This window comes from Zootoca vivipara, chromosome 5 (assembly GCF_963506605.1).
Source record: "Zootoca vivipara chromosome 5, rZooViv1.1, whole genome shotgun sequence".
NCBI classification, from domain to species: domain Eukaryota; kingdom Metazoa; phylum Chordata; class Lepidosauria; order Squamata; family Lacertidae; genus Zootoca; species Zootoca vivipara.
In genome coordinates, this window is record NC_083280.1 from 6,396,864 (window position 1) to 6,411,236 (window position 14,373).

At 46.2% G+C, this 14,373-nt stretch overlaps 1 protein-coding gene across 3 annotated transcripts in view; it reads left to right on the forward strand.

Moving 5' to 3' along the window:
* Positions 1–8,221: 8,221 nt before the first annotated feature.
* Positions 8,222–14,373, forward strand: part of DVL3 (dishevelled segment polarity protein 3) — a 54,956-nt gene continuing 48,804 nt past the window's right edge. For all 3 annotated transcript variants that reach the window (XM_035133622.2, XM_035133625.2, XM_035133624.2), the window contains exon 1: positions 8,222–8,601. In XM_035133622.2, the coding sequence (XP_034989513.1) occupies positions 8,435–8,601 (167 nt within the window). In that variant the 5' untranslated portion in view covers positions 8,222–8,434. The remainder of the gene's footprint in view (positions 8,602–14,373) is intronic.

Here is a 14,373-nt window from a genome sequence, read left to right on the forward strand (position 1 = left end):
CACAGTAGGCACTTACCTGTGTCTAGCAGTCAGTCTGACTTGTTGATCTTGTTCCTTCCGGGAAAGGGCTGCAGTCTTCTCTAGATGAAGGGAGTCCAAGCTTTGCCAGTCTGGAGGTGGCTGTAACCATTGGTGCTGCTGTGCCATGCAGGCACATTTAGACTGCCAGAAGCCTCTGGGGGAGCATTGCCTGCTGGGATGGAAGCTCTTGAACATTGGCGGTGGTGTTGGGCTCCTCGTCGCTACATCCTCTTGTAAATGTCGGGAAAGACGACGTGCTTTTTCTGTGTCTGCCAATATTTAATTTGGGGAGTAATTAAACATCCCTTCTGCAAAGAATGTTGTCTGTTCTGTAATATGTCAGCATCTACGCAAAAGTCTCGGGTAGGCCTCATTGGCCTGAGGCTCACAGGTAACCCCACATACAAAAATTCTCTTAAATCCCCTTTACATGTTGCTCAATTGATGTGGTTGCCATAGCTCCTGCAACAATATGTACCTGGAATGAGTTCTACCCGTGTGGTTCACTTTCTTGTTATGTTTACGAACCGCACAAATGATGTCTGGACCCTTGGGAGGCCTGCCACTAATGCATGGTTTGCAAATGTGTTAGGAAGCCAAACTAGGCAAGTGGAAGCCGTTCTACCTCTCCATACCTGCATGGAGGGGGAACGAACAACCACAGAGGTAGTGGCAAATGTAGCAATTAAAGGCATGTCAAGTGGGGAGCTTAATGTCCATTCCTTGTTTTGTGTGCTGAACAGGAGTTCCAAAATCCTTGTCGTGATTGGATTCTAGTGAGTGACTTAGCAGGGATTTTAAGTGGATTAATGCTTTTTCAATTAAGAGATACATGGCCATTCTAAGAAATCAGAGAGAGAAATACTAGCAGCTGTCCTATTTTGGGTAACGTGACTGATGGGGTGGCTATAACGCAATCAGCAATTGCAAACGACTCTTGGGAGAGCTTCTTACCTGAACCATGGCAAGGAATGGGAAGGTGGTGGTGATAATGTATTTACAGTAACCAGTCTCTCTCTCTCTCTCTCTCTCTCTCTCTCTCTCTCTCTCTCTCTCTCTCTCTCTCTCTCTCTCTCTCTCTCTCTCTCTCCCTCCCTCCCTCCCTCCCTCCCTCCCTCCCTCCCACACTGTTGAAAATGGGCACTCCAGCATTGATAATCCAATTAACATGTGTTTTTAAAAACAACACCTTTGTCCCAGTTCAGGAGTGATTGGATTGCACTTCCCTGATGAACTGTAATCCAGTGATTTCACTGGATTATTTCCCGAGATAGCAAATCGTAGCAGAATGCGATGCACACATCTTACTTTTCCTATTGATAAAATTTACCTCTCATTATTAATATTAACCTGGTCCCTTGAGAAATGGAGGGTAATGTCTGGCAATTTTGAAGTCAGGGAAGAATTTGTTAATTTTTTTAAATCTCTCTTGGGTCTCGGAAATGTGTCTGGTTTTATGGAGCATTAAATTGAAGAGAGTCCCTATGTGAAACGTTGTAAAAATATTGCCCCTCCTGCAGTGATAAATTCTGTATATGAAGCCTTCCTTAACTCCCCCCCCCCGCACCCTATAACCGTTTATGGATGCAGATAAATACTCCCCACGCTCTAGCCTAGTGTGAGCTCTCCCAAGTGTTTACAAGCTGTATAAAATGCAGACATTTAAAAATCTTGCTGGATGCCTGAGGTTTTCTCTCTTTTAACAGTTCAAAGGTGGCTTTAAAATGGGTTTGCCTTGTGATTCCATATCTGGTGGTTTGTTTGTTTGTTTTTTTAACTAGAGGCAGAGAATATTTGGTGCCACGTAACAAATTATGTTCTGCTCAAATCCTGTGCTCTGAAAGTACCAATTTTTATTGTGTGCATTGATTGCTAACATTCAGTCATACTGGGAGCATTCTCTAGATTTGTTCAACAAAAGAATCCAGCAGTGCCATCCTATGCATGTCTGTTGGGGGGGGGCACAATCCTACTAGGCTCACTGGGATTTACTCCAAAGGTGGCACTGTGGGTTAAACCACAGAGCCTAGGGCCTGCCGATCAGAAGGTCGGCAGTTCAAATCCCATGACGGGGTGAGCTCCCGTTGCTCGGTCCCAGCTCCTGCCAACCTAGCAGTTCAAAAGCACGTCAGAGTGCAAGTACAGTGGAACCTCGGTTTACGACTACCTCCGTTTACGAACGCTTCGGCGAGCGAACGCCGCGGACCTGGAAGTGTTTACATCCGGATTCTGCGGCGTCGGATGCGCAGAAGCACTTTATCGGTGCTTTGCGCACGTGAACGCCTCCGCGGAACGGATTGCGGTCGCAAACCGAGGTACCACTGTAGATAAATAGGTACTGCTACAGCAGGAAGGTAAACGGTGTTTCCATGTGCTGCTCTGGTTTGCCAGAAGCGGCTTTGTTATGCTGGCCACATGACCCAAAAGCTGTCTGCGGACAAACGGCGGCTCCTTCGGCCTATAGAGTGAGATAAGCGCGCAACCCCAGAGTCATCTGCGACTGGACCTAATGGTCAGGGGTCCCTTTACCTTTACCTTTATGTTTTAGGCAGCAGGCTTGAGAGTATGAAAATGAAGCTTTACAAATGATATATCAGAAGCAACCATCTGAAAAACATTTGCACCATCTCTTCTAGACCAAAGTTTCCCAAACTTTGGTCTCCAGCTGGTTTTTTTACTATAACTCCCATCATCCCTAGCTAGCAGGACCAGTGGTCAGGGTTGATGGGAATTGTAGTCCAAAAACAGCTGGAGACCCAAAGTTTGGGAAACCTGTGTTCTAGACGATGTCCAGTGATGCCACTTTTAAGAACCTTTCTTTTGAAGAGTTCTTCTTTCTTTGGCGATCACTCGTAGCTGAGTAAGATTGCCTTACATAAACACTGAGTCCGTAAGTGACTGTGGAGGCCAATTGTGGATCCAGACGCTCTTCCACGGGGGGGGACGGGGGGGACATTGCTTTCCGGGCAGGAGTTGATCACGGTGTGGATTTGCCAAGCATGCCTTCCTCATGTTTCTCCCTTGCATCCTGAGTTCGAGTGTCTTCAAAGCCTGTGACACCTTTGGTAAAGGCTGTTCTCCAACTGGAGCGCTCACAGGCCAGTGTTTCCCAGTTGTCAGTGTTTATACTACATTTTTAAAAGATTTGCCTTGAGACAGTCTTCAAACCTCTTTTGTTGACCACCAGCATTATGCTTTTCATTTTTAAGTTCGGAATAGAGCAGTTGCTTTGGAAGACGACCATCAGGCATCCGCACAACATGACCTGTCCAACAAAGTTGATGTTGAAGAATCATTGCTTCAACACTGGTGATCTTTGCTTCTTCCAGCACACTGATATTAGTTCGCCTGTCTTCCCAAGTGATGTGTAAAAATTTTCAGAGATACCGTTGATGGAATCTTTCGAGGAGTTGGAGATGGCATTCATAAGTAGTCCATGTTACACAAACATATAGTAAGGTTGGTAGTACAATAGCTTTGTAAACCTTTGTAAACGTTTTACCTTTTGAAGAGTAGCCAAGCCTGAAAACCTGATTTCAAGGTAGACTTTCAATTGTAGCTGAACAACCCTTTATATATTCCTACTTGATAAGTGGAAAAGAAACAGCTTCCCCCCAACCTGGGCCTAGCCTATATGCATGCGGTTTGTGTTGAACAGTTACACAGTTCCCTGAAATAATTATGTGCTGGGGCCTATCAAGCATTTTGCTGGTATAAAAATTAATAATGTTGGATGCGAATCACCCTGTGGAATATATCACAATCTTTAGATGTGCATCAGCATAATCCTTTATATGAAATGGAGAGGATGTGGCTGCTTCTCTGGTGCTGCTCATGCGGTTGCCAAGGTATGAACAGACAGTGTTGGGCTAGTTGCAGATAAATCTCTGGTCAACAATGGAATTTGGGCTAGGGGGTAGAATCCTGCCTGTTTGGATTGGCACGGTTCCACTTGAGAGGGTGGGAAACTAGCCTGAGTGCAGCAATGGGAATAACAAAACACAGTGAAACCACAAACACCCCTGTGCTTGAGGCTATGTGCAAACTGCAATTCCACACAAGTTCGGAGAAAGAATTGTGAGAGTAGCATTGGGCATTGAATTCTGCATTCCTGAAAATCTTTGCTTTAAAATGATGTTTAGCCTTCACGGGTGTGAAGACATGCTTGAAAGCTCATGCAAAGCCTGAAGAAACCTTAGCCACAGGGATTGCTAAGTAAGATTTGTCCAAGGAAGAGTTGGGGCTTAAGACTTGCATATCTTTTTAGCCCTTTCCATGACTAGCAGAAGCAGAATGAATTATTCAGAAGAAATTATGCAACTGTACCAAATTTGCATAATTAAACAGGCTCCAGAACTTGCCTTTTCTTGCATTGTTTTAGTTTATTTTGTGTTTTTTCGTTTTAAATCTCTATAAATTCTGTATAAATAAATGTGAGACAGCTTAGAAAAAAAAAGAAATGTTTTAACACACATCACTTGAGAAGGGGAAATCAACAAAAAAAAAACATTTGGGGTTTTTTGTATGTTGCTTTTCCACAGTAAACTAAGCAGTACACTACATGTTTTGCCAGGTGATCTATTTAAACTGCCTGGTGGCAATTTGATCCATTAAAATAAATATATTAAAAAGTGAAGGTGGCAATTTGATCCATTAGATTGCCCCATTTTCAAAAAGAGGGTGCAGCTATTGCTTCTTTATCCTTGCTTTGTAACCTTATACTGTATGTGTAATTGTAACACCTAGCACAAACTTGCTCAGTCTGCAACTTCCACCTTGGAATGAAGTCTAAAAACCAGCCTTATTTGCGTAACATCTTTCCTGATTAAGTGTTCTGAATGGCTCAAGCATTTGCATATTTTGGTTGCTCAACAATGGATTTTGGAGTTCCTGTATAGATAGAAATCAGTTCACATTAAGATCCGATCACTAGGCAATCAGCAAGCCCCTAGCTGTTGAGAGGATCAGGTACAAGTGTAAGCCCTTCTGCAAACTGAAAGGAGAAGCTTAGTCTGGAACAGGGACCCCAAACTAAGGCCCCGGGGCCGGATGCGGCCCAATCGCCTTCTAAATCCGGTCCGCAGACAGTCTGGGAATCAGCATGTTTTTACATGAGTAGTTACGGTATCTGAAGAAGTGTGCATGCACACGAAAGCTCATACCAAAATATAAACTTAGTTGGTCTTTAAGGTGCTACTGAAGGATTTTTTTTATTTTACATGAGTAGAATGTGTCCTTTTATTTAAAATGCATCTCTGGGTTTTTTGTGGGGCCTGCCTGGTGTTTTTACATGAGTAGAATGTGTCCTTTTATTTAAAATGCATCTCTGGGTTATTTGTGGGGCATAGAAATTTGTTCATATTTTTTTCAAAATATAGTCCGGCCCCCCACAAGGTCTGAGGGACAGTGGACCGGCCCCCGGCTGCAAAAGTTTGCTGACCCCTGGCCTGGAAAGTCTTCATGTGAGAGAATTGGTCTCAGGCATTCCAGAGGGGCACCTAGCTAAGAGGCCTTTGCCCTTGAAAGGTTAAGACAGCGACCATCCACAATCACCAGAGTATAGCTTATTGAACGTTGTGCTACCTACTTCAGAATAATCACCTACCTAATAGCCGACATAAGATTTAGTTTCCCACCTCACAAAAGGAGAGAGGGGAAATGTTACTAGGAAGTAGCATCTGCTACAAGGCCGGCCCACCCATAAGGCAGGGTGAGGGGATCGCCTAGGCGGCAGGATCCACAGGGGCAGCAGATCCTGAGCTTCCTTGTTCTTGATGTAGATCTTCATACCCCTTCTCTGGTGTGGAGGAGAGGCACCATTTTGCAGTTTGCTGCAGGTGCCAAAATGTCTTGGGGCTGGCCCTGTTCTGCCATTATTGCGTAAATGTAAACAAGGTCAGGGTGAAGAATAAAACCAGGGTGGTTGCAATCTACCATCTGGAAAAGAAGTGGCACAGTGTGCATGGACACCTAAGAGAGAAGGGACCACTGGCGTCTGCTCTGAACTAGCTGCTCCCAGTCTCTCTTCAGCCCAACTCCAATAGGACCGAATCTCCATATAAATTCTGATCCAGCAGCTTGACATGTCATGCTCTGCCTGCCCACAATAAATGTGCTAGTTTCTAAGGTGCCTTGGGATTCCTTGTTGCTTCTGCCGCAGCAGAATGACTGAAATGCGTTTGCTTTAAAACTGCCTTTTTATCAGTCCTCAGACTTTACACTCTAGGACCAACATGGCTATAACAGAAAAACATTAAGCGCCCTTCATTCACTGCATCATCAATTAATTTAAAGCTATCGGTGATTGATCTAATGCTTAAAGTAGCAGCAGCTTTATTGTCTGTAGCGACTTGAGCGACTACAATTTATTTTAAAGTCAAAATACTAATACTAATACTAATAATAGATACCCTGCTCATCTGGCTGGGTTTCCCCAGCCACTCTGGGCATTAAAACATTAAAAGCTTCTCTAAACAGATGCCCTGCCTCCACTCATGTGCATATGGTACCTGCAAGAGAGATGGGAAACCACTAGCTCCAAGGGAGCAGGGCCTGCTGGCTAGTCCCAACAATGCATACTGAGCACCTGTCTTTGAAAACAACAAAACAGGCCTAAGTGAACATTTTTGCTTCTGAGCCAAAGAGAGATAATATGTTTGTGCATATATGCTTGTTTTTGTTTTAACAGGGCTTGGCCTGGGCTTCCTACGGAATGTTTTCTGGTGCTGTATACTTCCCCTCACGCTGCAAGTTTAGCCCTGAAACATCTTATCTTATGAACATAAAGAGAGACCTGCTGGATCAGGCCAACAGCCCATCTAGTCCAGCATCCTGCTCTCACAGTGGCCAACCAGATGCCTGTGGGAAACCCTTCAGCAAGACATGAGCACAAGGCCCTTCTCTCTCACTGTGGTTTCCAGCAACCGGTATTCAGGAGCATTGATAGAGTTAGAAGGGATCCCAAGGGTCATCTATTCCAACCCCCTGCAATGCAGGAATATGCAGCTGTCCTGTACAGGGATTGAACCTGCAACCTTGGCGTTATCAGCACCACACTCTATGACCAACTGAGTGGGATCGCCCTCTCCATGAATTGTGATATTTTGTTTCTGTCCTTAACCTTATGCCCCATATACACTTTGCACATATCAGAGGAATGAAGAATGATCAGTTTATTGCACAAAATTGAATTTACCGGTATATCTTGCCTTTTCCTGCTAGGAGATTAACAGAATACTGCACGGGGCGGACTTGTTTCCGTTTGTTATTATGGTGTGCATTTTTGTATTCCAAACCACCCCGTGCTCTTCGGATGAAATTCGGTAAAGAGTAACAACAAATTTGTCCAATGCTCTCTTAAAGCCATCCAAGTCGGTGGCCATCCCTGTCTCCTGTGGGAGGGAGTTCCATAGTTTAAATCTGCTTACCTGTCCTGAATCTTCCAATATTCAGTCTTGCTGGATGTCCATGACATCCAGTTTTATGGAAGGGAAGCTTCTCTCTTCCCACTTCTCCTTATGCTGTGCATAATGCCATGTGCATAACAAATATTGAAAAACATTGGAAATACTCAACTGAGGTTTTGTGTGTCCCCCCGCACCCCCATGGCCTGTTTTTGGTGGGGTTTATGTGTGTGTATGTACATACACACCAATGAGTTCTCCCCAAAAGCTCAACATCTTTGGCTGCCCACCCCCCCCCGCCCCCAATGATGCCATGCATTTCTATCATGGCAATATGTTAGTGCCTGTTTTCTACTTCCATGTGGCGCGTTCAGGAGTCCTTAAAGCGGTCTGGGTACCACATAGCTGCCAAGTTTTCCCTTTTCTCGCGAGGAAGCCTATTCAGCATAAGGGAAAATCCCTTTAAAAAAGGGATAACTTGGCAGCTATGGTACCACCTCCCTCGGGTCAAAATAAATAAATGAGCAACAAACACCCCACCAATACCCGGCCTCACGGCCTTCCCCTGGCGGCCCTCCCCCCGCGAAGAAGCTTCTCCCTGAGGCGCGATATTCTGCCCGATATTCCCCGAAGGGCAGCTCCGAGGGCGAGGCGAGGGGCGCAGGAGGGCTGCTGCGGAGCCGAGGCCGGCGGCGTCCGCGTGAGGCGGGGCGCTCGAGAGGCGGCGGCGAGGCCCGGCGGCCGAGGAGGGGAGGAGCCGCCGCCGCCACAGGAGGCGCTGAGGCGGAGGAGGAGGAGGAGGCGGCGGCGGAGGCGGGAGTTTGCGCGGTGAGGCGGCGGCCGAGGGGACCCGGCCGGGAGGGGCGGAGAACGTGAGGCCTGCGTGGCCCCCCCTCCGGCTTCTTGAGAGGCCGCCGCGGCCGGCGGGACGGTCGGCTTGGGCTACTACTAGGCCGCGGCGCCTGGCTTTGCTCCAGGGGTCCCGGCGAGGAGGAGCGGCAGCGGCGGCCATGGCGGCGGCGGAGACCAAGATCATCTACCACCTGGACGACCAGGAGACGCCGTACCTGGTGAAGCTTCCCATCCCGGCCGACCGGGTGACGCTGGGCGACTTCAAGGCGCTGCTCAACCGGCCCAACTACAAGTTCTACTTCAAGTCTATGGACGATGATTTCGGGTGAGACGGAGGCCCCGCTCCCATCCCCTCCCCTCCCTCCCTCCTTCCTTTATCTTCTTTCCCCACCTTTCAAAATCAACGCCTCGCCACGGACACGTCTGCAGCAGCAGCAGCGGCGGCGGCGGCGGCCAAAGCCCTCGGGATCCTGCCGCAATGAATGGCCCCCTTGGCCCGTCCTGTGTTGCTGACCTCCTCTCCCTCTTCCCCTCTCCTCCTCGCGAGTAGTGCGGGGCGAGCACAGCCCTCTGCCCTGGTTCATCTCTAGTGGGACCCCCAACAGGCAGGCAAGAGCTTCTCCTTTCAGAGGAGGGGACCCCACCCCCCGAACCCACCCCAGGGTCATGTACTCCAACCCCCCTTGCAATGCAGGAATCTCAACTCGAGAAGCACCCATGGCAGATGACCACCCGTGTTTTGCTTAAAAACCTCCAAGGAAGGGGTAGTGCACCACCTCCAGAGGTTGTCCCCTTCCCTTCCCAAGCTGATATATTCTCAAGCCTTTGCAGAAGAGCAGAGGGAAGGGGAGAGAAGGGGCTTGGGGAGACATAAACCCACCTCCACTCCAAAGAGGTTAAATGTGAAGTGGACCTTAAATGCCCTTCTCTGCTAGGAAGATCTTGGGAAGGCCAGCCAGTGCCAGAAGAGAGGTCTGTCTCTTTCTGGCTGCCTCTCACACACAATTCTCCCCAAGTCTCTTCAGGAGAATCCCCATGTCACGCTGGAAATTCTTTGCATTGGGGACGGAGGACTTGTGGCCCTCCAGATGTTGTTGGAAACCCATCACACACAGCTAACATAGCCCAGTGGCAAGGGAGGCTGGGAGCTGGGTTCCAGTATTGCCTGATTCCCCAGACCTCCCTTGCAGGCTCTCTTCCCTCAAATGCATTAGAGCAAGGCACTTCGTAAGTTCCCACTCCTGATAAATTTCATTCTTCCTTGAGGAAGGAGATCTGTTGTTTGTGGGAACGGAGGGGTCTTCCAGCACCAGGCTTACTGCGGACACACAGCCCAAGCGAGGAGAGATTAGGGCTGCTGGTGACTTAAGTGCGGTTGTAAGAGATGCGCCCCAAGAATCCCTTGCCAGGGGATGGGTTCAGTAGTTGCCCTTTCTTTCCCCAGCATTCTCTGCAGTGCACTTCTTAGCTTGTGCAGTGCAGACCCCTGAAAGGCCTTTTGTATGCAGTTACTATCTGAAACTGTGCAGAAGAAGCAGCTACTGTAGAGTCCTGCTCTTTCATCCTGCAGCGCTCCCCAACACCCAAATCCTTGGTGTGTTGGGAACACTGACATCTCAAGGGAAATTAACCATGGTCTCTCTCCTGTCACTGCCCCCCCCCCCCCGTTTTGATGCTTCCTTTTGCAGGACAAGGTGGTGTCTGAGTAAAATGCAGGAGAGGTTGTTTTCTTTGGGGTTGGTTTAGCTTCCCAAAACCTATTCCTTGTAAAACCCTGCCCTCTGCTCTGATTGTGTTCTGCTCTGGTTTGTGAGCCTCTCCCACAATCCTCTGAAGGCCGTGTAATTTTCCAGACTCTGATTGTATGTCCTAAGACACAAAGAAATTCCTCTTTAAGGAATTGGCTATGTACGACTGCTGCTCCCCCCCCCTATATTTTTGTGACACTCTCTTCCTAGGATCTTTCTGTCTCTTGCAAATACATACCGTACATCCACACTTCACACCTTGCTGTCTTTAACATCCTATCTCTGTGAATCTTTCCTGGTTTCCTGCTCTTCCTAGGGCTCCAGTAGCATTCACAAGATTGAAGTGTTCTTTTGGTGTTTGCTTGTGAGAACTGGGCAGCAAGTTTTGTTAGAGCTTTGTAGTCCTACAAAGACATTCTGCTTGTGGCCACCTACCCTGGGGTTGTATCCTGCTCACAGCTCTTGTTATAAAAAGCTGATCTACAAGTGCAGCACAAGTACATGGGCCAGCCTTTTTTGTTACTGTAGCAATTCACAGCAGAAATCAGTATTTGTGTGCATGCTCCCCCATACACAAAACATTTCAGCAAGAAAGCTAAGGTAGAATCTCTCTTTCCATGGGTAGGAAGCATTTAATGTGTGGCACATTTGATTCTGTGACTTTCCCCAACTGCATTCTGATGTAGTTCAGTCCCATAGCTCTCCCCACCCCTGTCCTCCTGAATTTGCAGATGATTGCAAAGGCTGGTTTTGACCTAACAATGCATGTTTGGCTCAGAAGCCTGCACAAAGCTTGTGGAAAATGTAGGGAGTAAATCAATAGGAGGCATTTTCCCCCATATAAAGCACAGGCCATGATTTGCTGGTTTTCCTGGCATATGAAAAGTTCCAGGGATGTTGAGTTTTTTTGGCTCACATACTTGCTGGCACTGTGTTTGTCATTCTTGATTTCAGTACAGTATATTGTATCTTGGTCCCTAAGCCCTAATATTTTAGCTGAGTCTGCTGTGTGTTGCTAAACAGCTGTTGCCTCCCAGGCAGAGAGGGCCTGCCCTTTCCTTGGTGGAGGAAATGCTGTGGATATGTTTATAAACCAGCACATTGGGTTCTTTGAAATCTTACACTAGAAAATAATTGGTGCAGGTCTGTTGCAATCTTGCCATATGGGCTGAAATTGTATAGTGGTAAATGAAACATATGGGAAAAGTCAGACTATTAATATTCAGCACTATAGTAGGATGTGACTAGTAGATCAGAACTTGACCATGGAAACTTGGGTATGAAGCTTTGCTTGGCCAGTATCAATATCTCAGAAAAAGGTCCTCCTTTCTTTCCAGCAGTGGCAATTTTAATCTGAAATTTTAGGCACTGTACTGCACCCAGAGCTCAAGAACTGCTCGCATTAATGAAATTCTCTGTCCCAAAACGTGCCTAGAACAGTGGGAGTTTTGAACACTGGTTTTCGGCAAGACTATGTAAAGGTGTACATCAGCTCAGTTTGTGTACGTGGTTGTGAGAGATTTGCACATTTGCAAAATGTCTGGGGTTTTTTTTTTAATACGGTAGATAAACATTGTGGATAGCAGAGAGCCAGCATGTTGAGCCAGACCTTAGATATGCATTTAAGTGCTACCTTTGCAAGGATACGTTGTGAGTAAAAGAGGAAAAAAGGGCTTCTAGCAAAATATTACTCAGTGGCTTGGTTTGCATGTTACACTAAAGTTTAAACATACTATGGCTAAATGCGATCATGCTGCTCAAAAATTCCTAGGGTGCTCCTTTCCTGTTCCTGCTGTTGCCATGCCAGAGACAAGAAAGCTGGAGTCTGGCTTGTCATGTAATCTGAACCTGGGCTCCTCAAAACAAACCGCAATCAGGAACCAGGGTTTACTCTTGGCTTAGTGCTAGAGAAGCCAACCATGGGCCTGAGTTGGACCAAACACAGCGGAGACTCTGGCTTTTGTCATCTGCAGCACGGCAAAAGCAGGAGTTGGGGAAGTGCTTTCTGGGGAAATCTTGAGCAGTGTTCACGGACACACTGTTCAATCACATTAAATCATAGCTTGCTTTAAGCTATGGGTTAATGCAGGGGTGGGACACCTCTGGACCTCCAGAGGTTGTTGGATTATGGCTCCCATCACCCCTGACCACACCATAGGTCATGCTGGCTGGGACTGATGGGAGTTGAAGTTCAACAACACCTGGCAGGCTACAGGTTTCCACCCTTGGTTAACAGGATGTGTGGACAGGGCCAGTTATCTTTAATAAGCAAAAAGGAGCTAGGGTGTTTAAGAGTAAATGAAAACAGGACTAGGAGATAAATAAGGACATTTATATCTATATAGTAATGGAGCAAAAGATTCCTCAAAATAACTTTAGAAGTGCATTCCTATATATGCGTACTTAGAATTACATCCTCTTTAGTTCAATGGGGCTTCCTAGTTAAATGGCCTAGGATTGCAACCGTAAGTGGATTACACAGCTCCCAAATCCTTTGCCAGTGTACATTTTTACATAATGAAGATTTCCACTTGGAGTGAGCATGTTCTACCATTTAAACAGTACTGGAGAAATATAACAAATATATCATTTAAAAAATAAAACAGTTGAATGTTGGATATCATTTCCATTAATTTTGTTACATAGAAACCATTATGATTGTATCAACAACTGCTGGAATAGGCACGGCAAAGAATTGTGTCACTAAGCTGTGAAGCCTCTAGAAAACAGTGGGGTTAACTTAGTAGACTCCATGTGGGAACAGAGCCGACATCTGAATAGCTTCATTAAAAACATGTACTGTAATTTGTGAAGTACTTCATGCCTTTTTTAACTTTTACTTTTGAAAACTGCTGTGAGTTAAGCCTGTATTATTCCCAGTTTTACAGACTGAGGAGCTGAAATGGAGAGGAGATGACTTGCTCAAGGCCTTGCCAGGAATCTGTGACAGATCTGGCTTTGGAGCCCAGTTCCCCCAGTTCCAAAGCCAACCCTCTTTCACAGGTTCTTGTTACACCTAACAAAGTGGGCTTGAGTCCATGAAAGCTCATGCTGTAATACATTTGTTAGCCTTTAAGGTGCCACAATACTCTTTGCTGTTCTTGCTACAGATGTTTTTCTTTTAACGGTGGGAATACAGTCATACCTCGGTTTAAGTACGCCTCGGTTTGAGTATTTTCAGTTTAAGTACTCCGTGGACCCGTCTGGAACGGATTAATCCCATTACTTTCAGTGGGAAAGTTCGCTTCAGGTTAAGTACGCTTCAGGTTAAGTACGGACTTCCGAAACCAATTACACTCATACCTCGGGTTAAGTACGCTTCAGGTTGAGCACTCCGTGGACCCGTCTGGAACAGATTAATCCACTTTCCATTACTTTCAATGGAAAAGTTTGCTTCAGGTTAAGTACGCTTCAGGTTAAGTACTCCACGGACTGTCTGGAACGGATTAATCCACTTTCCATTACTTTCAATGGGAAAGTTTGCTTCAGGTTAAGTACGCTTCAGGTTAAGTACAGACTTCTGGAACCAATTGTGTTTGTAAACCGTGGTACCACTGTATTGAGTCACATCAGTAAGCAAATCAAATTGTTTTTTTGCGAATTTCCATATGTTTTGCTATTCAGGTATCACTAATGTTATTTAAGCAAAGGTTCTAAGTTTCAAATGGAAAAGGTCCTATATAAATGGTAGACAGTAGTGAATTTTGGTTTTGTGTTAGGAGCAGTTGCCTTGGTTTCATAAATGGTTCCACAGAGAGAGAAGGGCAGGGTTTAATATTGCAGGTCACAAATGGGATGTCTTTTAGATCCCAGCAAGGGCTGAAAGAACAAATGCGGAATGCTCAGGAATGGGCAGTAAACCTTGACTCACTTGGGCCCCAAAGCAGCTAAAACAGCTGTGGAGGAAATTCATCCTACACCCTAATCCTCTTGAGAACTGGGTTGCTTGCAAAGCAATGCAAATTTTACAAGATGTCAACTTAATAAAAGCCAGTGTGTGTATAATAATGGGCAGTTATGTAATGTGGCCCAGTCTGCCTGGGCCTGGGCCCCACTTCTATTCAGAAGAGAATCTCTTTCTCTGCAAGACAATAGGAACACCAGGCCTGGAATGTTGTTGTGCTCAGCCCTGGGCTTCTCAAACAAGAGGAATGAAGAACTGCTAATTTGGAGAAGAGCTTACTGATGTGTCTACTTGAGATTAGCATAAAAACAGAGGCCAGTTTGGGAGGGGGGGGGGAAGCTGCAACTCTGTAAATGCATTGAATTTCTCCAAAAGGCTCGGGTGGGCAGCGTTTCCACTTCCCTCTTTTATAGTTGCATTTATCCTGTGAGTCAACAATATTCCT